This window comes from Scomber japonicus, chromosome 5 (genome assembly GCF_027409825.1).
Source record: "Scomber japonicus isolate fScoJap1 chromosome 5, fScoJap1.pri, whole genome shotgun sequence".
In the NCBI taxonomy this organism is placed as follows: domain Eukaryota; kingdom Metazoa; phylum Chordata; class Actinopteri; order Scombriformes; family Scombridae; genus Scomber; species Scomber japonicus.
This window is the reverse complement of record NC_070582.1, coordinates 16,404,686-16,429,176: the sequence shown is the minus strand read 5'-3', so window position 1 is coordinate 16,429,176 and position 24,491 is coordinate 16,404,686. Positions and strand designations below refer to the sequence as shown.

Genomic DNA, 24,491 nt, shown 5'->3' with positions numbered 1-24,491 from the left:
TATCCCATTACATTTTGTGTTGCCTTTTCTTCAAATATCTAACCAGTGTATTTGTATTAAACATTTTTCTGCTTAATAATGATTTTATATGAAAAGGGCCTTATCTACAAAGTCATAACTGGGAGATTTTAGATATATTTGGCTAATTTGTTGGGCTCATTGTCTCATATGTACGTCACAACACTACAGAGATTGTTCCACCTTTTAATCATTTTGAGACTTAAATTTGTTGCACTCATTTATTTTTATTTAATTTTATCAGCATCATCACAACATGAATTTCTCAACTATGCTATTCATATTTGCTTCTATTACATACATTGTATTAGATCAATGTTTAGTCAGTCAAGTGTTTTCTTGACATATGAAACTATAGTTCCCATATATATAGTTCCAAAAATAATTTGCAGTTATTACAATGAAAGTCAGTCAAGGTGAGCAATCATCTAAGGTACAGGGTGGCAGTTAATTGAGTTGAATGCCCCTGGGGTCAGTTTTTATGATGGTTTTGTGGTGGCTGGACATATTTTACTACTTTATTCCTGGAATGCTTGATAATTCACTGTTGACTTATGATATTTCAGTTTCATTCACAAAACATTTTAATTCCTAGTAGGTCATTTCAAGCACGGCAATCAAAAAAACAGCAATCCTCATAATAGTGTCTTGACTTTTTACATTACTCCATACAGGTTTTTCCTTCTCTCCTCTGTGCACTGCTCCAAGCAGTGGTCATGAATATCTCAGTGATGCTTATTATATTTTTGTCAAATCAAGTTCAATAACATTGTTGGCAATAATGGTGGTGTTTGATTGTTCTCCATCTGTGTTTAAGGAACCAAACAGCGTTAAAGCAGAGAGTAAAAGGTGGACCAGTTTCAGGTTAAATCAGTTGAAGCTGCTTGAATATGGTGTGTAAAAAAATCTTTATGGATGAATTGGGATTTGGGGGCTCTCTAGTTTGCTGTTTTTTTATGATGGTCATAAACATTGATTTGTGCATTGTTGTTAATGGAGGACCCTCTTGAGAGCTTGGAGCCATAATCACTGTTTGTGAAGTCAGTGGTTCTTGTTTTAATTTTATATTTTTTTAAAAACCCCAACAGAGAAATGTTAGCCTTACTAACCATCAACACTATTTCATGATATGTGAAATATGCAGTATGCTGCTGAGGAGACTTCATTCTACAGTATTGTATTATAGTTTAATGGACTACTGCCCCACTGTGGCAGTAATAATGCTGTGCCCAAGTGCCACATTGTGCTATTACCTCCCTTTATTTGCACAGGCTTACTAGTCTGTTGCAGCTGAGGTCTCTTTCTATGATCACAAAAGTCAGCTTCCTTCCTCAGCAGCATCACGTCTCCCTGACTGGGTTTCAGGTCAAGCACACGCTTCCCTATCCAACATAAGCTAGTTAATATATTTATTACCATCCCAGCATTTCCTTTGGTTGATAAATGGATTAAATCCTCTGGAGATGATGAATATCCATTGAGACATGAGGGGTTTACAGGCTCTGGTTTACTGCAATTATAAAGTCTGCAAATCATTTTGCTTTAATTAGATCTAGGAATATCTGATAAGAAACCCAACCACAATTTTCCTTTTTCCCAGCTCTGTGCCAGCAAGATGAAAAAGATGCTAACTTAATCAAGCAAAGTGAGAATTTGATATTAACTGAATCTGTCCATTGATCATCTGCCCACCAGGTGGTATTGAGTAGCATGAGTTTAAATGCCTGCATGTGATCCTGCATAACTCAAACTGGTCTGTGGAGATGTGCCATGTTTACAGATTGGATAGTTTAAAGGAATAGATATGTGCATACACCATCCTTTCCTCTTTCCTCTCCTACTGAATAAATCGGGCTTGCTTTCAGCTGCTCTTGCAGACTATAGAAAGGCCGAATGAAGAACGTTCAACAGCAGCTCCCCTGCCCACTTTATTATATTTTATCAGTTTGTTTGTCAGGGACAGTGCATATTAATAAACATATCTGTAAATATGCCAGAATTAGCCCAAAGGCTAGTTTTCATCTGATGTCCCTGGCCAGGTGTGAGTTGGCAGCCTCTGGCCCATATTGTCCCTAACTAGCACTCAAACAGGTCAGTCAGAAAAAACATCCCGCCTCCTTTTTATTCTGCCTCCATGAGCAGTATAATCAATATGCTCCGGCTGTATTGTGCAGCTGGTGGGCGAGGCTGGGTACTTCTTACAGAGATGGCAAATGCACAACAGCATGGGCACATCCTGTGATGCACTAATGCACCTCAGACTGGGGATCTGACATCAATGAAGAGAGACAATGGACTGCTGTCCTGTACATTTCAGGCAGCTAAAAACATTTCTTAAAGCTAAGATATGTGATAGTGAACCACCTTTACAGATTTGTCTTCAGTTAGATCTCTGGACAAAGACTGTCCGCAAAATCCATGCTTGATAATGGATCATTTTACTGACCTTTACAGTCATTACAAAAAGGAGATATCTTGAGCAATATGAGTCCTCAGTTATTATAGAATACCATGTTCTATTAATTTATTATTTTTCTGTTTTAATCACACATTTCTGATAATAATTACAAATTAAATGTGAGTGTAGAGTCTTGGGTACCAGAGTATTGCTTTCAAACTGGGTTACATGATCCTGGCTTGTGTGGACACAGTTAGAGCTTTCCTGACTCTGTCTCTATATCAGGCTCTTCACTCCTGCACCTATTGTTCTAATAATAATAGTAAAGCTGTTGCCAAGGTGCAAATGGTGCAATTCAATGTTTTATTTATTTTTTTCACTCAAATGGATTTCAGCCTAGGGTCAGAGCCTTAATCTGTAGCAGAGACGGCAGTCGACACCCACATCATGTTTTCATTTATGCCTTTTGTGAGGGGGGAGTGGCCATTACAAATTCTTATTATTCTGGAAATCTGCAAGCAATTCTCTTTTCCCACAGAGGCCATGTTTCCATCACTCAATGTAATGTAAATGCCATATTCAGTATAGTGACAGCTGAACATTTTCTTTGAATTATGTTTCTTTCATTTTCTTCCTCTCTATTTTGTTGTATTAAAAACATTTTTGCATAGTAAAGTGAGTCTAAATAATAATGTTAAATCATAATACAGGTTAAAATAATTCGATTTTTAATGTGTCATTGGGTCATAATGCTTTCCCTCTTCAAGTAGCAGGTTTGGCTGTAACCACAAAATGCTTTCACACCCTTCTACTTCCACCCTTCACGCTTCGCTGCACAGGGCTGATTTCAGGTATGCTTGTTGTGCTCTTTTTAGCTGTTTCTTAATTGGGTTTCCCCCCTGAAGTACTTCCAAAAAGACAACAGATGTATCCAAAGCCTCCAAATCAAATCAAAAGCCCTGTGTTTCTCTTCATAGCTGCAGCTGAGTGAGGGCGAGCAGGGCATGGCTGACGTCCCAGAGCCATGTCGGGGAGCTGGAGTCTGGAGAACCAGTATGTCTTCTCTCCTCTCTCAGAGAGCTCTGTTTGTCACTCGCTATCACCGTCTGTCACGCCACAGAGTGCCGTGGCCACAAACTCCTCTCTCATGCATTTTTCCATCCTGGCCATCATGGCACAATGCTCCCTCACATACTCAGCACCTCAAAGGGGAAACATGACATCCTTCTCTCCTCACATAGCACTAAAAAGGCCCCACTCTACCCGAGGGACTTCTACTCTTCCTCTGCCTATCGATCTACTGCACCTTCGCCTTAATTCATCTACTGATCTATCCGTCTTCCTGTCTTTAAGCTTCACCATTTGTCTGTACACTCACTGAGAATATCTCAATGGCTTTTGTTAGTAATCAATATGTTGTGTCTCTCCCTTTTTAGAATATTAATAATGAATATTAGTGGTTTTAATATTGATGCAAAGAGCTGGACATCCTGCACCCACTATGTACTCATCACACACACAGTGAGTGGATTCCCTCCCACTGATGTAAATCTCTCTCACTTTGTAGTATATGCTGCCTGTTTGGATTTTTGCTTTCCCTTGCAGTTCTCTCACAACTGTTCCTTAGATTGCTTTTTCCTCTGCATTCAACCCCCACGCGAGGAGTATTGATCGTTCCGGTGCACTAATTATCCTGCTCGGCCTTGGATGTCTCTCTGAACCGCAGTCAGCCTTTGATCGACATGTCTGCATGTCTTGTGTTACCATTTAAAAAAAAAAAAAAAAAAAAAAAAAGGAGGCAAGAAATAGCTTTGATTACAGAATTAAGAGTGTGTGGGGTTTTGACTCCTGATTTCTGTAAAAACAAGTGTGACACCTTCTTAAATGACCAATCTGTCCATGGGAATGTCACTTCCCGTCCTGTAGAATGAGCAGTTGATTTGGCTGATCGGCTTATACTGTATGTGGGGGTGTGTATGTATGAGTGCAGTATTTACATATGCCTCCATGCATATGTGATGAGTCTTTATGTATGTGTGTGTGTACATGTGTGTGTGCACGCGCATGTGGGCAAAAGCACAGGTCGGTACATCCTGCTCTGCCACCATCTGTGCTCAGGCAGGCAACAGGCCACTTTACACAATTACCCTCTCCATATAGCCATTACCACATAGGTCTGTTTTTGTTTGTTTTTTTGCTTATTTAAAATGTTAAAACGTTTTCAGAGCTAAATTACAAAATGCATATTATAGTAGAAAACACAGGAACTGTGAAGGATTAGATTTCTTTGGTGCTGATGCTGACATGCGTGTAATTAGTGGAATCACAATTATTTGACATGTATACTACAATTAATGTTGTCATTTTACCTCTGCTTGTCTTACGTCATCTGAGCTTGTGCTTTGGTGGATGCTTCTTAGTGGGAGAAAACAGAATCCCAGAAAACAAATCTTTGTAACAAAAACAGAAAACATGAGGTGTTCAATATCAGGCTATGGCAGCCATTATAATTTAGCTGCACGCTGGGTTTTGGCACAGTTATACAGATGGTCAGCAGTTAATTTTTTAACCTACTTTTATTTTTCTTTATTTTTCGTTCATTGTACCCTGAATTGATTTTGAAATTCATTGGTACCAAAAATTTATTATTTTTGGTATATTAGATTTTTAATATCAATACTCTTATTAATTCAAAGCATGTTGGGGAAAATGCTCAAGTGTCCCCCAACTCACACAGGAATCCGTGACCTTAGATTGAATTATACATGTTTTTGCACTACATTACAATTCCAGATACGTCCTCATGCTGAATATATTTCTGTGATTAGAATTTCAGTTCCATCTGTGATTGTCAGGCATAATGGTGGTAAATTGCGAATCAATAAGAAGCTCTGGAGCTAGTGTCACTGATGACCTTTGTGTGTGCTCACGGGAGCCTTAGCCAATGACATTTTAAGCCCAAAGGTCCCCATGGATGAGCACTCATTGGATGGTGTGTAAATGACACTCTTGGCAATCTTTGTCTTTCTAAACAGCACTCAGCCTGGCAGAACAAATAGATACACCGAAGCGGTCTGTAATGTTTGTCCATTATGTACCGCACCTATACATAGCAACATAGAGTTTGTAAATACCTCAAGAGGGTTAGAGACAGGTTATAGAAAGATGCAGAAATTAATAATTCAGTTGGTCTGTAAAGTATGCAGATCAGTTCAAAAGCCTTAATGAGTTGAAACATCTGTCTGCCTGGGGCATATTGTGACCCTTCTAGCTCCTCTAGAGCCTAGTCCTCTGTAGTCCCTTTGCCTGAACTTTGTCTTTGGCATCGCCTGCTTTCCTCACCTGCAGACATCCTCCTTCTTTGCGTTCTTTCCCAAGGACCAAGGCTTATTTGTGCTTGGTGCATGAGGATGCATGCCCCAGCGCCAGCACCATCTGCCAGCTCCCCTCAGGACACCAGCCAGGTGCTGGGCACAGTCTCACCCCAGCTATGCCACAACAGCACTGCCTGCTGGGATCAGCCTCACTGTGCCAACTGTTGATCGTCAGACCCTCTCATTCTCACCCAGAGACTCCTTTATTAACACAGAGACATGCTATGCTTCGTACAGTTTCGCAGTGGACCAAAGATGGATGCAGAGTATGTTTTAATTTTTGATGAATCTAAATCATTTCCTGAAGCCTCAACAAGTCTTTGTTGTGTGTTGCTGTGCTCCTCCCTTGTGTTTGCTCCCAGGATGTCTCCCCTGAGATGCAGCCTTTGTGAGGGCACAGATTTCTCCTTCGTCAGTGAGTCAGTACTGCCATGTTTACTGGAACTGCTACTCTGATGTTGGAGTCGAACTTACTGGTAAAATGGGAACCAAAGTCAAACATGTAAAACTAAACAGTTCCTAAATCAGGAATGTTTACATAGCTTTGAATGTGGCCTGAATGCTTCCAGTTGTTTGTGGTTACAGTCTTGTCGGTGTGTTATAACACAACCCCTCCACTAGATGTTCGGTAGGAAAACTGATGTCAGAAACTGGGCAGAATGAGATGAAGGTGGAGAAGAGAAGGATGATTGAGAACTACTTATCCTGCTTTCTCAGCTTTATTTTGTTGTGTAGGTGATGTATCATTGAACCAAGACTGAAATATATTACCATGTTAACAGCCTTTTTTCTTTCTTTTTTTTTGCATTTTTTGCATTTTTTGTGGTGCTGTTGTCCTTTTAGTTATAAATTACAGTATATGTGTTTGCTGACTTTGTCCATGGCCATTTCAACACTTTAGCTATCAACATGTCACTGTGTCTCATTGATTCAGTGCTGAGACCTATTACCACTGGTCAAAACACTCTGATATCTTTTTGACCTGATTGTTATTTTGTTCTTTCAGAACTATCCATACGTGAGTGATGTGTTGATGAGTGTCAGTTGCAAACAGCCTCCACTAGCAATTGTGTACATCACTCAAATATACAGTAGCACTCTAGCAGATCACATACTGCTAACATCCAAAGTGAAGCCTATTTGCTTTCTCAGATTCAGCTACAATAAAATTGTATGCTTGTCTATTTTTTTCATAAGTCAATTTTTTCCCTTCAACTTGCAGCCACAGACCTCACTTCTTAGCTCACTTACTAAAAAATATGTGTGGCACTTGCCTGGAGAGGGTACTAAATATACTTTATTGCTCTTTAATAATTGCTTTTCAACATTATTATCTTAATGCAGCCTCTTTTATGGTATCTGAGAAAATGCCATTTGCTGGCTCCCGGGAAAAGAGTGGCAATCTTGAATGTGATGTGTCTCACCACCTATGTGCCCGGTCTCCCTCGCTCCTGCTGTTCGGTTCCTTTATAAGGCCTAATTCATTGGCAAGCTGTAGCCATATGATATTAATAGATCTCTGTACAGACAGGATGGCTCTCTTGTGTGTCATGCAGTTTATGTTCGTATTTGTTCCCGGACAATAATTTTGAAAAAGGTATTCCCCAGACTGTAACTTCAAAACTATATGAGAATGACTGTGAAACTGCACAGAATCTGTCACTATTTGTTGCTATAGTTCCTTTGTAGTTTGTTTTGTTTGTTTACTGTAGAAAAGATTTCTTGGTGTTAAAATCCAAACTTGGCCTTGAGCTCAAGGTCACAATGTATAGCTGCTTAGAGGGGGACTTCATACATAATGCATACAATATAGCATTCACTCATAATTAGCACTAACAGGAAAGGATGCCCCCTGATTTCTTCCTGATTTTAGTATCATTTGCATAAATATAATGGCACACAAGAGAGTGCAAAGCCCAACGTCTGTCCTCCCCTAGGGGAGGGGAGGTGTTACTAGGATCTGGGTGCACAAGTGATAATTGTCAGAGAGCTGTTATTCTGACGCCCAGACCATAAACCACTGTAGATGGTGTGAAGTGAACAAAGAGACTGTGGCTAACAAACAAATGCATCCTGAACTTGGCACTAACTTGCAATGGAAAGATAAAGCTCTCAATACGCTGAGCTGGATTTTTATGTGCAAATTAGTTTACGGCCCTGACACAATTTTCTCAGTTTGTTTTTTTTAGTTTGACAGATGGACATTTCCTTTCTGTTCTATTTAGGGAGAAGACAATGAATAACGTTTGTTTTGGAGAAATTATTGAGATCAATTTATCTTTCTATATAAATGTACAGTAGAAGGTTTTGATGGAAGACTCTTGGAACAGTTGTGTTACCTAAAATTGGGAATCATAAAAATAGGATCGAATAATGGTGGTGATTTGGGGGTGGGGGTGATGGTTTGAGGGAACAGTGAAATATTATTCACAGGGGTGGGGGCCTAAAGTGCCAAATTAATTTGTTTTTTCTTTCCAGTTGGACAGCAGAATAAATAGGGGCTGTCAGTCGTGTAGTAAAGTGCTGTGCATTCATTTAGACAAGTGTTATTGCTGCACTGGAGCAATAGGGTTTTAGTGAAGCAGACCAGCCTGGTGGGTGGAAGCTGTGTAATTATCTCTGGATCCTATGATGGCAGTGATTGCTAAAACAGCCAAGTGGTCCCAAAGCACAGCAGGTGTGACTGTCAGGCTGCAGGTTGGTGGGCTTGTTGTTGTGAGAGCACATGAGCAGTTGGGGTGGCTGTGACTGAACAGACCAGTGCCCAGGTCTGTGATGACAATAGCAAACTGGTAGTTACTTGTGGAAATGAAAATAAAAGGATTAAAAGAAAATAGATCAATTTTGATATATTGCATGATGGTTAATAAACCATGAAAACCAAAAGCCTCCCAAGGGATCAAACACCATATATCACACTGTGGTATATCGTATCACACACTTTCACTCTCATATCTGGCCTGCATTAATGGTTCAGATGAAAGCATTAACATGTTTTTTCAGCTTGCCATGTTTCACATCTCTGTATAATGATCCTGAAAATATTTTTTAACAGATTGCCGTTGACAGATATGGCGAGGCACTGATTAAAGCAGACCAAGCAGATGTTTCCATTTTTTCCCCTTTAAAATTCCACCATTGCTTCTAAGCAACTCTGACAATGTGCAAATGCCAAAACACAGACATCTGCTGTGTTTCAAAGGCCCAGCAGTACAGAAAATGAATACTAATGTCACCAGTCTGTATTTATCTGTCTGACATTTAAAAAAAACCTAAATGCTCTGCTTACTCTCTATGATACAGACAAAACTTTGGAACATTCAGGACTCTCAGTAGTGTGAGTCAGATAGTGGATATGACAGATGTTTGCCAAGAGATATGGCTTCTGTTGATGCTCACACACAGCTCTGACTGACAGAGATATTGCTACTGGCTTATTTTCTCGTTCTGAATTCCTGTGTCAGTACTGTTAGTGCTGCAGCTGGTATGGACAGACAGGCAGATAATAACTTTTACAGAAACGTAATTTAACAAGCAAACATAACTGGCATGCACATAAAAAACAAACACACATGGAATGTGCAGTATACACAAAATTCACAACACAGGGTTTTGTTTTTGTCCTCTCCAGTTCATAAGTCTCTGCAGTGCAAATACTCACCAGTGCAAAGAAAATCCAAACAATGGAACACTTTTTTATCTACAGTGTTGCCTTGTTTCTGCCAGACAGAGCGTCAGGAGAAGATCTGTCCGTCTTTATACTGTTGTGTGGTGAGGACACTGTTTGAGATGATCAACACTTACTCAGCTGACTAATGAGGTGGATTCAACAGGGGCAAAGGGTGGATTGAACGTCTTTGTTAGACAGGCCTGCAGCCGCCTTCTTTGCAGCCTGCTCCCAGGGGAGGCCTCACAGACTGCCTAATTGAATCAAGTACACATGGTGCCTCCCCCTTCACAGCTCAGCCCCTCCCCGAATGAGAGGAGCGAGGAGGAGTGCTCTGGCTTTGATGCTTTTGTTCTCCTCAGCACCATGGACAGCGCCAGGGGGGTTCGCTACAACTAGTTGCCTGCTGCTGGATGGAGAGGCACACTGCAGCACTCACGATCGTTATCTCTGCAACTGTTGACACAAGAGCCCTGTGCTGAGGAAGAAGTTCATGTGTTAGACTTTACCCCCGAAATATTTTACTTATCTCAGTTTTGAATTAAGGGAGCATGCACAAACCTGGAGATCGAAAGGTTCGATAGTCCATTTCATCTGTATTTGAACACAAAGCAACATCCCCATAGTATTATTCATGTGTCGGTGAGCAGGTGGCCCCGACCAGCAGAACAAACAAACGTTAGGACAGAGACAGGGCTGTGTGACTACGCATAGCTTAGTGCCTTGTATTGTTTTTTTCTCCCTGAAACACGCCAAGACATGGACTACATATCCTCTGTGCTCACGGAAGTTCAGCACCATCATATCAGAGAGACAGATTGGAGTTGTGCTTCAAGGAAAAGTCTGCTTATTAGATGGCCTCCAGATGCCAGGTTAATGAAAGATCCATTTGTGAGCCAACATTCAAATTACAGGAAACAGAGTCGGGATAGAGTCTGACTCTGAGACGGATGCAGCTTCATCCTGCTGCCTTTGCTGATTTCTATGAATGTCAGATAGTATGTGTATTTATATAAACATGAATCTTGTGCTCCAGTTGAACTTTTAAACTTTGATGTGGTTCTCACATTTTAAAGGGCATCTAAAATAGGGCACAATAGTTTCTTGGTTGAATTCCAGAAATAAATCTGTTATTTTTGTGTCATATTTCAGCCTCTCTACTTACCAGCTAAATATATGGTAAGAGGGTTAAAACTGCTTAAAGAATTTACATTCCTCTTGTGCAATAGGCAGAACAATTATGTGAACATGGATGTAAGGTTGTATTTGAGCTGTTACTAGTTTAAATATTTGGTCTTTGTTGTCTTGATAGATAATTTGTTTGTATAATGCTGGTAGACATGTAACAAATGTAAGGCACATTTAATTAAAATATGACAATTTGTAAAGTTAAATCAGATATTAATAAGACTCATAAGTATGTTTTACTAGACTCCTTTTTCAGCCAGTAACTCAATCATAAACTCATGGCCGGAAAGCACTATTGCAATGAACTTGGGTCAGATATGTCTAAGAGGCTAAAATGTAATTGTGGGGCACAGCTGGATTTGTCCAGGCGGTGCATATCCGCTCTTAATGATATTAGATAGGAGTCTGGAGAATACCTTCCAGCACACACCCCTCATTTTGATGAGCCACAAAGACTGAAGTGAGAACATTTGGATCTCACATGATCCAAGAGTGCCTTGCCCACCCAAGCTGCTGCTAGTATCAATGCTCTGTTGTCTAAATTGTGTTCTGATGAACATAGAATTTACAGCCACTCTGCTTATCATGTACAACCCCATGATGAAGTTGTGTAATTAAACTGAATTCAAGTATAGTTGATGTTATTCACATGCAAGCTTTTTATTCTTACCAGCATTATAACAGTAGAGTTATGATTTTTGAACTACATATTGATTGTAAATATACATGGTATTTAAAAAGTCTTTTGACTGAGTCTGATCAATATCTACACATTTCAATTCATCAGGCCTCTTTATATGATATTGATTTTGTGCAATAGCGGTGCTGAAAAGGATTACTTTCCCCCCCATCAGCCAGAACAAACAACATTGATAGCAGCAGTCAGGTAGTTCAGCTGTGCAAGGCATGACTGAAAGGTTTTGATATGAATAGAAAAGGAAAGGAGGAAAAATGGAAATATAATAAGGAGTATTGCTGTAGTTTTTGCCCTTTGTAGTAGTCAGTCAGAATTCAGTATCAGGATTGTGGTGCATTTCATTGTCAAACAAGTCTCAGAGTGTCATCCACTGCAATTATTTCAATATTAACAGTAAGCCTGTGTGAAATCTTTTATGTAAGTTTTATTGGCAGGGCTGCTGTACTCCCTACAGGCAGGACCCTGGGTTCAGATTCAGCCTATTGTATTCAGTCCTACTCCAACAGAGCTACATTATACAGTAATTTCCGAGCACCCTGCCGCCGGGCAGTGTTGTGGTTTGAGAGTATTGCAGAGAGAGTGATGGAAAGAGTGGATCTGGTCCTTAATAGTAATAGCTACAGAGATGCTTTCCAAATGAGATTGCAGCTATGTAGTTTAAACACAGCAATGTGAGCATCCCATTACAGAGGCAGTCGCTCAGCATTTCCTACACACAGAGGTTAGTGACACTCAATCAGCTGACAGGGGGTGGAGTGGGGCCATAGTGACATCTAGTGGTTTTGTATTTTCAGTGTGAAGTGTGATTATCATCTGTACTTTGTTTTGATTGATGTTGAGAGTTGCAAGCATATTTTTCAGTGAGTTACATTTTTAGAGAAATTAAGATTAAAATTAAGATGTAAAAAAAAAACAGTAAGAAAACAAAAAAAACCTGAATGGAAACCTGTTATTTTAACTCCTTTAACAGACCTATAAAAGCTTTCATGTGTATATATATATGTATGTATGTATGTATGTATGTATGTATGTATGTATGTATGTGTGTGTGTGTGTGTGTATATATGTGTGTGTAGATAGATAGATATTACAGATATATATATAATAGATATATTGCATTTTTTACTCTAACTGTGTGGCTTCTCTCTTGTCTCAAAAGCATTTTCTACCACACTGTTGAGATTTTTCCTGTCTGTGTTGTGTCTATGCTGGCATGCAGACACAGAGATTTTTTTCTCCAGTATTTAATTTCCCCACCCACTGAACACATACAGTAGATAATGTAATCAACAAGGACTTGGGCACTGTCCAGTACACGTAGGTCTTGAGCTGATATGTAGGCAAAACTGATGCAATATAAACTGGCCTTGACAGACAAAAGCATAAAGGCAGGCTGTGGAGAGTACCAGGCATGTGCTGGAGGCGGATCATGAATGTGGGCGGTTCAGTCTGACTCTAAATACAAGAGCTGAAAGCTTTAGAGACCTTGAACACTATGGGGTCATCATAAGTCAAGGTTCTGACAGCTTTTATATGGAAGAGCCCCAAGCTTGTGTTTATTATTACCACTTGGACCAAAATCCACCATACTGAAGGCATTTTGTCTAATGTATAATGAAAAAGAGAGTCATTTATGTAAATTTACAATTTAACTTATCTCACAGGCATCCTCTGAGAACTGTATTGACAACACCCTGGGTATAGCGCTCTGTGACTCTTTTAACAGACAGCAGAGTCATTAAGACAGCTCTTAACAGGCTTATTTACTGCTAATTCCTCAGTTGTTTACCCTGCTCTCCTGTTGTTCCCTGATAAGGGCGGACTGGGGATCCAGGGAGCTTCTTGACTCCTGTCTGGTGTGCAGGTTGAGCTGGGCTGCTCTGTTTGAAGTGCTATGCAGAGGCCTGTATCTATACCCTGCAGCTGGAGCAGACCGTGTAGAACAGATTTAAAGCTGTTCTGCTGTTTCCACCTCAACGTCAGCTAAATGTGTAACCCTGCAAACACCTCTGAATACAGATGTGCTACCACTGCTTCACAATGAAGCTGTTCCAGCAGTGTCAGCTATTGTCTAGCTTGTCTTGTATCAGTTCAGCTTTAGATAATGGCCTATCATCTGTCCATCTATGCAAGGCTGTCCATCATGAACCCTTGCTGAATAGCCCAGCTTGGTCATTAAAGAAAGCATTGTCCTGCACAAAAAAGGTTGTAGGGTTAACGTCTTCATTCCAGGTTCCTTATCTGATTTTAGAAATGTAAATGATGTACCCAGACTGCACAATATCCCTCCAGCCATTGCTCCCCTCGGTCGATATGAAGCTAATGTAAGTATTTAACCCTCTGATGGACCCATAGCTAATGCTATTAATTCCTCTCTACACATGATAAATGGTCTTTTCCAAGGTTGCATAGAAGCTATGACTGCTGAATGCATGCCAAGCAGCAATCTAAACAGCCATCTTCTCCACAGTAATGTACTCAATGAAATGGGAGCAATTTATGTGGTCATCATTTGGGTCCATTGACCCTTTCTTCTGTGGCAGTTGCTCTACTGACCTGCTCTCTCATACAGGGTGAATCAAGATGCAGGTCAGTGGCTTTCAGACACAAAGTGCTCTCAAGATATCCATCTTCTGACAGGGGCTGGGGTTCTCTAAGTTTTGTAATCACATCAGTTGACTGTCTGACCTCAGACCTATGTTTTCGGGAAAGGGTGGTGAGGCTGGGTGTTGACATCATTGCACCACTTGTCCGCCCTCTGATGTAAATTCAATCCCAGTGACAGTCCTGCCAAAATAGGAATGATGTATCACACAATAGGCACGCCTACCATGCCCTCATCAATCTTCATGCCCTTTTCACAGCATAAACACGAGATGTGGTGTGCTTTTAATTATAAAGCAAAGATGTTTAATTCATCTGGATTTGTGTGTTTTTACCAGCCAATCATTGTTATAGCTACCCAATACCCAGCACATGCCACAATTTGCAATACAAATGCATTAATTTTTGCAAAAATGATTTGATGAGTTCCGGATACTGTTACATTGTTCAAGTTTATCTCCATACTTTGCACTGGGGGTCCCTTTTGGGTACAAACAACATTAATGTTTTGATGTTTCTCTGAACTGTTTGAAAGCAAGCTGGCTTCGTTAAATGTCAACTGGTGTGTTAGTCATTAAGCTTTAGTTATATAGCATTTTGGAAAGGTCATGTTGAGCCAGGGGGGAAAAAGCAGTCACCGATACTTGCTGTGCTGTGGCTGACTACAGTCTGGAAACCAGGTTGCTGCGGAGGTGAGGCTTCAGGGCTGATTTAGATTGCTTCCTTGTCCCCTGAGGCTAAGTGACACTTCCTATGTCTTGTCTGACCAAGAAATCCACAGGAAACACAAGATATACAGTACAATAAACAATAGAAATTCAATTGTCTCCAATAAATGATATACTTATTTTGCTGTTTTGTTTTCCTTCAAAACTGGAAAAATCTTAAAATAAGTCCAATTTTACGCTGACAGGAGCCCATAAAATGATGATATAATTTAAAATGTTTGCCTAAACATATTCATCACAAGGAAAGAATCTTAACTTAAAATAATCTTTAAGACCTCTAAGAAGCCTTTAGTTGTCTCCATACAACATTATGTTTACTTCTTTGGAAACCCAGCAGAATATCCTGCAGATATGGTTTTATTTGGTTTTGGTTTTATAAAGTTAGACCCCTGCTCTGTTTCACACCACAATCTGAGGAATTAATCGGTTTTTAGCAGACTCAACTGAGATTGGACATGATATTAGGTAGGGCTAATAAATTAAACATGTATTAAATCAACATTTATCTTAATATAGCCTACTGCAATTTTGATATTTATATTTGTTAAAGTTGAAATGTGTGTCAACCTGCATATTCTACAGACTTAAAAAACATCTCTATTTATTACAGATCCACACAAAAAGCACATCATAATCATTTTTAATATGTTTTTCAATTAGAATGACAATAATAATGTAAATACTATTATTCCCTCTAATATTGTAAATCATATTGTGATATCAGTCAAAATAATCACAATTACATGTTTTTTCAAAATCATTCAGCCCTAATTTTAAGTGTTAAACAAAGGATGTAGCAGGCCCTACTTCTTATCTTCGATAACTGTAAATCTCTTAAAATGTTTTAGAAGTCCATTGAATTCAGATATAAATAATCTGTAATGAGAAAATTTGTGAATGCTTATCCTATACTTATATGATTGTAGGCGCTACCTGAGCTACTGCTTGTTGTTACAATTAAGCAGAGTAGTAGTAGTTATTTTGTCAGTGTATAAGGAAAGTAAATGCCATGAACATTTGATCTAGCCAAGAGTGTAGAAAATGAATAATACTCGGAAGTAATACTACTGTCAACCATTTTAATTCTGAGGTGTGTTTTGGATGCACTCGTTGACTCGTTGCTCTCACACTATTCATTATGCTCAGGGCCAATCCTGCTTTTACGCAAGTGGCTTGTTTGTTTATTGAGCACTGTGGTCTTACGGCAGCATAACCATAATGGACAGACGTTGATTTACTGATAATCCTTGGCTTTGCTCTCACTGTGGACCTCATAGGGAGTGGCATTGGCTGTCAGCCTCTCACGTCCTAGAGTCAAAGCTGCACATTGCCCTTGACACTCACCTCTCCCTCTCTCTCTCTCTCTCTCTCTCTCTCATCCCTGGTGGTCTCTATTGCCATATTTTAAAAACCTTTATACCAGTCCTTTAACAGTTCTACTATAACGACTCACTGCAGAATTTATTTTGCTGACAGGGCACAGATATGATTACATACAGAGCAAAATGTAATTTTCTCAGGGGAGCCTAGTAATTACATTTTGGGGGTCACATGACAATTTATTCACAGCTGGGTGAAATAACAATTTGTTGGAATTCATGTTGTGTTATTGCATGCAGACTAAATGCAGATTCATTGATACAAATCTGCCTGACTTTGTAGATTTTGTCTCTGATCTGATTCAGTGCTATAATGAAGCCTTTTTTTGTTTGGTGTGGCAGAATTTACCATCTGTCTTACTTGTAGAACTATAAACTGAAAAATTCTTTGTTGTTGTGCCCAAATAGAACTATGTAATAATTGTTTTTCTCTTCTAATCCTGTTATTGATTAAAGGTTTCCACTGCAGCTGCACAGACATAAAAGAGGAACCGAACAGCCTACAGTACTCGGCTGAATTCCTGTGGTGACTTACAGACCAGCTGTGTGTAAACCACTATGGCTACGGCTTTTTATTTCTGCTTCAGTGGCCTTAAATTCTCCGACACCCCTTTTACCTGTGTCCATTAGCACACTACAAGAATTTCCGCTCGCCTTGTGTTGTGTAGATAGCAGCATGGCAGGGTTGAGGGGGGATGGTGCTATTATAGGAAAGAAGGACAGCGAGTATGCGGCGGTCAAATGTGGGAAAAGAGAAAAAGTGGGAAGTCTAGGTCAGGTGGAGGGTTGAAACAAAAAAAAAAGAAAAGGTAACTGAAAGGTATGTGGAGAAAGAGAGGTAGAGAAAGCTCCTGGGAGCTGCCTTGCTCTGGCAGGCTAATTGAAGCTCTGTGTGGTAGCGACTCAGAGCTGTCACTCCAATGAAGAGGCCATTTGCTGCAGTTTGCAGGCTGTGTGCTGAATTCTGATGATGTTACCAAAAGCACCGGCCACAGACAGACCGACACTGTCTCACTGAGACACCCACTCCTGCAGAATACAAGCAGTGACTGAAAGCACAAAATATGAATATGAATTTCTTGCTCTGAGGATTTTGTAAATTTGTCGGGCAACCTCATACATGATAATGTGATATTAGACTCTGCGGAAAGTGTTTTTACTTGTGGTTTTCCCTTGTTGGATTAGAGAAGATTATATGTCTTATAGCAGAGCACATAGCTGCAAGCATCCAGTGAATTATTTATCATGAATTAGAGCAGTCAGTTATGACAATATTTATCTAAAAACTGAACACAGTATGATATGTTAAGCTGTATGAGAGATATTCATGCACATTCTGGTAGTAGAAGAATTGTTTTTAAAATTGAATTTAATTCCCTGCCAGGTTTTCTGTCATACTATTGATACAGATACTGTCCAATTTTTAGATGTACACGTTTGAGCAATTATAACACATAATTGGATTGTATTTCAGTAGTTTTTTTATTTTTATCTGTTTTTTCACAGTTTTGCTAAGGTGACTTCCTAAAGTTCAGGTTTAAGAAGTGTATTTATGTATTTATTTGGCAGCATACAAACATTATTATTTATACTGTATATTATATTGTCACCACAAGATGAAGATCAAGTATTAAGACTGTGAAAATGTTTACGATAGAACCCAGTGTTATACATCACTGACTCTCTCTCCCTGCCCCCACTTATCATTTAGTCTCAATCAGATCTTGTGCCATCAATTATTGTCGATCCCAGCCTTCACCACTAATGAGCTAACCAAGCAGGAGAGTTATTGATCCAGAGCTATTGAAGGTTTTTACAGACATTTGCATATACCTGTATATGTACATATATAAACGTATTCATATATAAAGTGTAAGCTTGAATGTTTAATGTAATTCACGCCCATAAAAACATGCAAAAAGAACACATATACAGTAAGTAATTTGTAAAAGGCTCCCACACAACGTCAGCCTTTTGCATTGGTTTTCTTCTTTTTCCAATTTATTTTGTTTTTTAAATTTAGCTAAATACTTCCTTTGCACTGTAATAGAGATTTGACATCTGACTCTCACTGAGTTGTGTGAAGCTGGGGATAAACAGTTGAGAGGCAGCTACAGGTGCTGCACAGCATATCACTCAGAAATCATTACTTGGTCCTCATTCATCTGCTTATCCAAGCTTGGAGAGAATTCATCTGGGGGCTGGTATTCACTGAGCAGGAACCTCCCTTTGATTGCATTGATTGTTACATGCTGCTTCCAGACATACATATAAGGTTTGATAGTTTTTTTCACAACACGGCTACAAAAGAGGGATTTGAAAATGCTAAGTATTGTGCATTATTATTTTGTTTTGAGCACTTTTGATTTTAAAACACGATACTACAGTATTTTGTACATAACAGGATCCTGCAGATCAGCCTGAAAGGTTGCTACGGCTTGTGTTGTGGTTACAGGTTGATTGTTCCTAACTTGATGACAGAGCTTGCACGTTCACATACAACATCGTCCACCATATATTCATTCTTCTGATAAGGACTCTGACACTTTCTGTCGGATGAAGGCCTCAAAAAAGACAAAATTCCTCTGCAACCCTGCAGCTATAAAGGTGGGCTCTCTGACAGTGTGGATGCATTTGTGGTGGAGGGAGAGTGTGTGGGATGATAATAGATTCAGTAATTACTCTATTTCATGTCATTTCTTTGAATTCCTGCTACTTAGCAACTACTATCATTGACAGTATACATTATGTATGCGAGGCTCATACTTCAAGGACTTTAGGGCTGTTGACTAAGAGCTCTCTTGTTATAGAGTGGGCGCTGTATGCATAGTTATGTAACAACATATTATTCAAGAGATGAAGAGGTATTACAGACCACACACACATACAGTGAGTATTGAGAGGTCAAAGCTACAATGTTTTTGGACAAAAGCATGGGGTTTTTGTGAAAACTTTACTTTTGTTTTAATGTTACATTTGCAGAGATCAGGTAGTTATCTCTAACTCTGATGGGAAATTGTTCCATGCTAAGTTCCTGCCTTTGCTTTCTGTTGTGTTTTATAAGCTGTTGTGTTTTATAAGACAGTTTGTAACTCAGTGTGGGGACCAATTTCATCACTGAAAACTATTTCCCTTTACAGTTTCATAAAGATAGATACAACCTGCCATCCCATGATGCCCTGGTGCAGATCCTGCCAGATTATCAATACCTCCTCAATGGAGCAAACACTGAACCCCACAGAGCAGCCCAACAACAACAGGATAGACCAACCGAGAGAGTCGAGGTTACACAGGACAACAAACCCAACATAAACCACACGTACCAAGTACATCACCCACACAAACGGTAAGAAAGACAGCTACACACAAGAAACATGGCTTTATTGAGACATTTATTAATTATACAGAGCTTTATATTTAACTAATCTGTCATTTTTCACATTTAAATGGGTTCATTTTTTAGACCCCCTTTGCATGACTTTGAGGATGATCCCCACATGGCAGAGATCAACGACCTCCAAACGAAGGTGATCAGATATAATCAATATATAAACTTGAATCAATCTGCGGCAATCCCTCCTGTCATGTTTAGTTAGTAAACAGACACAGGATCACCAGGGAGAGGAGACACCACGCTGAAGCAGAGGCTCGCAGTTCTGAGACAAAATGGCGGCTAGTAGAATAGATTAACATTTCTCAGACTGATTGCGCTCAAGGAGGAGTGAGCTGATGAGGCTGAAACTTGTTAGGGTCTGAGGGTTTTATGCATATTTTGACATTTTCTCCTGTTTCTGTGAGGCTTTCTTGATAATTTCATTTGCTGCTTATTTAAATTGATTGCTTACATCTATGGATCGAAATTATATACATGTATCTCTATATATTTTATGTTAGTTCATGTAGATTTTGATTAACTATATGAAAGAAAGGCAGAAATATGGGTATTATTGGACAATTTCATAATGACACATGTATACGTGCATATATTTAAATGCATAATACTGCTCTATGCATAATAATAATGATAATGGCTTGTAAAAATGCATATCACACCCTCATGCTTCACCACAGCCGCCTTCTGTCTGTGATACAATTGTCTTGTAGAGTGACAGTATGTATGACAGTAAGGGCCCTCTAATATCTCCAAATCATGGACAGGGTAGGGAGCCGTCAGTATTCACTCGTTTTTATTTTAGACACATGAAAGGACTTACCAGATTCATCATGGGGCGCCATCCATGCCATCATGCCTGTGGGCCCACCAGCAGAGACACCATCTCATCTACAGTCATGATTGTCACCTCGTTCTTTGCCCTTTCAATTAGATGCTCAATTTCACCATTGAGTCCCGCGGGAGACACATCCACACCATCCGAGATTGGAATCCCATAATTGTCACCCCCTTCATACGTACATGCAGCTGGACCCTCACTCTCCATTCAATTCTGTCTATTCAACTTGATAGAGGGACATGTGACAGGGCAGAGAACAATGAGCGTGCACATGCTGCCAGATGACAAATACATGCCTTACACAGAGAGATGCAATGATAGGCTTCTAGTAAAGCAGCTCCCATTGCTTTCCAAAAAGCTAAAGTTAGTTTGGTATTGCAGATTTAGAGGCATTTCAATGTAGAAAATATGAAAAGAAAAGAGAAAATATACAAGGCATTATTTTAAAAGATTTTTATAGAATTGTTTTTTGTTTTTGTTTTTTCTGTTAAATACTTTAATGAAATTTGCCCTTCATTTCAACAAATGGGCTTTTGCAGGATGACACTCAATATGTACGCATGACTAGGATTTATCCAAAATACCCAGGTAAATCTTCCATGACAAAATACCTTCACGAGGGTGGGTGTTATTGTCCCTTCGGATTCAAGGAGCTGGGGTCATGAATACTTTGTACCCCAACCTTAGACAATCAATTACAGGAACATCACATCACTTTGTGGCATAATATTCTGTTTTGGCTTCCAGTTATGTCCCATTAGTCATGTCTCATGTTTTGTGCTTTTCCAAAACCAAAAGAAATCAGTTATTCATTGAGACACTGAGCCTCGTGACAAACTGTACATGCTATTCATTTACAGCTGGGATGTTTTATATTTGGTTGGTGCACAGTCTTGGTGAAATATCCTGTGGTGTGTCCTGGAGAACTCTATTAACAGATGGGGTTAAAGAGACATCTAGTGGTGGTGATTGTGTACTGTAGAACCCCATGGCATTAAATCTGTCCCACCACGTTACTAAAGTATTTTTGATTGCTGTGTGACATTAGCCCAATTTGGTTCTTGAAATATGTAGGGGAAAAAGAGAAACACATAAAGCAAAGACAGGCAGAAAACAACCACCAATTGCTGCTTGTTGACGATTTGATGACAAATGACCTTGAGGTATTTCATTGGAGATCATTACTAATCATCTTTGTACTTAATACCAATCTTTATTGCACTTAAGAAACACAAACTACAGATTAGCCTTAAAAGGATATCAAAATGATCTTTTTTTTAATTAAATATCCCAATTTAAGCAGTTGGTGTGAGACTGACTGGCCACATCTCTCAATCAGGAGGTAGAAAACTATTGTTCAGCCATGAGTAGGATGGCAGAAGACATCATAACACTGAGGACACAGGTGGTGACATTGGAGGTGGAAAACAGCCAGCTCCGCAGCGATCTGTCTCTGCATCAGGACCTTGGCCGTCATCTGTTGGATGATATTGACATCGATGTCATGACCAAGGCTGAGATTGCTGACCGGATAGGTAAGCACTACCTATCCATTACTCAGACATATACGTATTATCCATTTATTAGCATTCTGTATATGTATGAATGTAATAATTGACATTCTCTCAGCTCAGACGTATTGAGCAGACAGAAAAATGTGCTGATTTATTAAGTATTAAGTTAACTAGTCAACTGAACCTTCACTGCATGTTGTTATGGATATAAGGGCAATTTTGTTGGCAGATGAAGTAGTGATGTGGAAGGTGGGTCACTGTGTGTTTGCTAATCCTTGTGAGTGTCTATTCCCAAGCAGGCTGTGCTGTTTTGTGATAAGGCAGCTCATTTAGGCCACGGACCCTGATAAGCTCTGTGGGTAGTACATCCCTTATCTCCTGAAGGACAGTTTGTGACCCTCAGTGAAAGGATGTTTCCTAAGGTTTCTCTGCTGGCATGAAAGCAAAGGGATTAGATTTAAGAGAAAATCCATTCTGTTTCAAAGGCTTTATTGATGGATATTTTGATCATCATTGTCAAATGACCAAACTTCAAAACTGACATGTTAATCATCCTAAAATTGAGAAGTCATTGAAACTAGTTTCAGACCTAAGAGATCAAATACTCACTCTGATCTTAGATGAAAGAAGCTGTCCTTTTCTGAAATTGCTATGTGAACGTAACCAAAAATATCTGCATGAATAACAGACACTGTATCAGTACCCAGATTTATACTTCTGTGTATGTTTTGTCCTCCTGCTCCTTTGAAGCCTCTCTGAAATTCAAGCTGGCCAGTGAGACCAGTAAAGCTGCCTTGCAAAGGGACAGGATCCAGCAGCTGCAGAATGAGCTGATCAGGGTTAGACAACACACCAAACAAACATACTTTAACAGTTCATATCAGTGAGTATGTAGTGTTTATTTAGTTTACTGTTTTGTCATGCAGAAGAATGACAGTGAGGAGGAACTATTTAAGCTCCAGAGAGTGCAGCTGCAGCAGGAGGAAGATTTGCGGCACCACCAGAGTCTCTTGGCAAAGATGGCAATTTTGGAGGCCACAGTGAAACAGCAAGAAAAGGTGAACAGTCAGCTCCACTGCTGGCACTCCTGTTTGATTTCACAGTGCTTCTTTCCATAAATAAAAGTATATGGTGTATATGTTAGGATAATACACACTTGTGGTTTACACATTTTTTAGGTCATCCAAAAGATGGAGAATGCATTGGATAGTAAACTCAAAGAGAAGAATAAACAGAGAGGAGAAAAAAGGCAGGTGGAGCAAAAGAAAAGAGGTGTGTGAACTTTGGTAGAGGAGAGAGAACAGAATGTATCAATCAATCCAATCAATCAATCAATCAATCGATTGATTGATTGAGAACAGAATGTATTCACTGTAGCCTTTAATGCAGACAGAACATCAAACTTCTCCTCATGGTGTGTAGATGAGTTTGACCACAGAAAGGGCGAGATAGAGTCTGCCCTGGCAGCAGAGAACACTCGTCTCAGAAGAGAGCTGGATCGGAATCGCCAGCAACCTGCCGTCCTCATTAAACAGCAGTCAGCACAGGTAGTCATACACCATCAAGCCATTATTTAAACAGTGATGTCAAACTTTGGTCAAGTTAAAGGACTGAGGATCAATTAAGAACTCTGAGAATCAATATTCCACATCTATTGCAATATATGAAAACTGTTATTGAGCTTTTATTGTACTGTACACTAATTTTGTCTTGCAGCTAATGAAAACTCAAACTGACATGTGTCATGTCCCCCTTAGACTAAAAAGGTGCTACCAGCCATGGAGAGACTGAGTTTACTAAATAAACTGGAGAACGCGGAGTCAAGAGTCCAAACACTGGAGGATCAGGTGAAAATAAGAAAAAATAAAAGATTACTTATTGACCAACTTTTTCATTCATTGTTGAGTGCATGTTATTTTCTTTGTTTGCGTGTATAAAAGCTGGAAGAGAACTCTAAATTATGGGGGAGACAGAAACAGGAAATGTTGACCAAACTCAATGAGCACAGACATGGCTTTATCCGGACTTCCACCACAGTCCTTCATAATGTTCCTTCGGTAGGTTAGCCATTGTTTTTGCATATTGTGCTGCATGTAATCCTTATATTTTTTGAAGTATTTGAAATGATTTTTACTGTTGATTTCTGCTTCTTACAGAGGACTGTATCACATTCCTTATATCAGCAAAACGGAAAGAGGAAGCAGAAGCCTGTAAAATGATCTGCAAATGATCAATCAACCTGTTCGGCCAGAGTCAGTTTGAATTTGACCTTTATCTAATATAATATGTATAGATAGAGATATTAAAATATTTAATAAATTACAACAAGACATTTTGTATCACTTACTTTATTCATCACTGTTGTACAAAGGTAATTTTAAAATACTTTGCTGTGTACACATATGGAATTAAGTTTCTGTACATTTTTGTTCAATCTATTGTACACATATAGGCTACATGTATCCATGATTAATATACAGTACATATAATTACTTTATTTGTTGTGGAATTACTGAGGTAATTTGTTAATTCACATTTTTGTCTATTTTTTTGCTTAATCTGTTCTTTTTCTTGTTCCCCATCAGTGTGTAATGTTTGAAGATTTTATATTGTGTTTGTACTGTAGTGCTTCGAGCCCTTGGCATATAACTGTGGGGCCGTAACAATGAGCCATTAACCACGTCACAAACTT

At 39.3% G+C, this 24,491-nt stretch overlaps 1 protein-coding gene across 1 annotated transcript; it reads left to right on the top strand.

The window, feature by feature from the left end:
• Positions 1 to 9,730: 9,730 nt before the first annotated feature.
• ccdc33 (coiled-coil domain containing 33) lies at positions 9,731 to 24,476 on the top strand. The gene is made up of 11 exons (XM_053319895.1): positions 9,731 to 9,841; positions 19,194 to 19,399; positions 19,517 to 19,580; positions 21,625 to 21,820; positions 22,550 to 22,638; positions 22,726 to 22,857; positions 22,978 to 23,071; positions 23,222 to 23,346; positions 23,557 to 23,646; positions 23,740 to 23,856; positions 24,426 to 24,476. The coding sequence occupies exons 1-11, from the start codon at positions 9,731 to 9,733 to the stop codon at positions 24,474 to 24,476; spliced, it is 1,275 nt and encodes a 424-aa protein (XP_053175870.1).
• The last annotated feature ends 15 nt before the right edge of the window (positions 24,477 to 24,491 follow it).

Coding starts and splice junctions, on each gene's coding strand:
- ccdc33 (XM_053319895.1), top strand. CDS start 9,731: ATGGTGCCTCCCCCTTCACAGCTCAGCCCCTCCCCGAATGAGAGGAGC. Junction 19,400..19,516: donor GTACATCACCCACACAAACG/GTAAGAAAGACA, acceptor TTCATTTTTTAG/ACCCCCTTTGCATGACTTTG. Junction 22,858..22,977: donor CAGTGAAACAGCAAGAAAAG/GTGAACAGTCAG, acceptor CACATTTTTTAG/GTCATCCAAAAGATGGAGAA.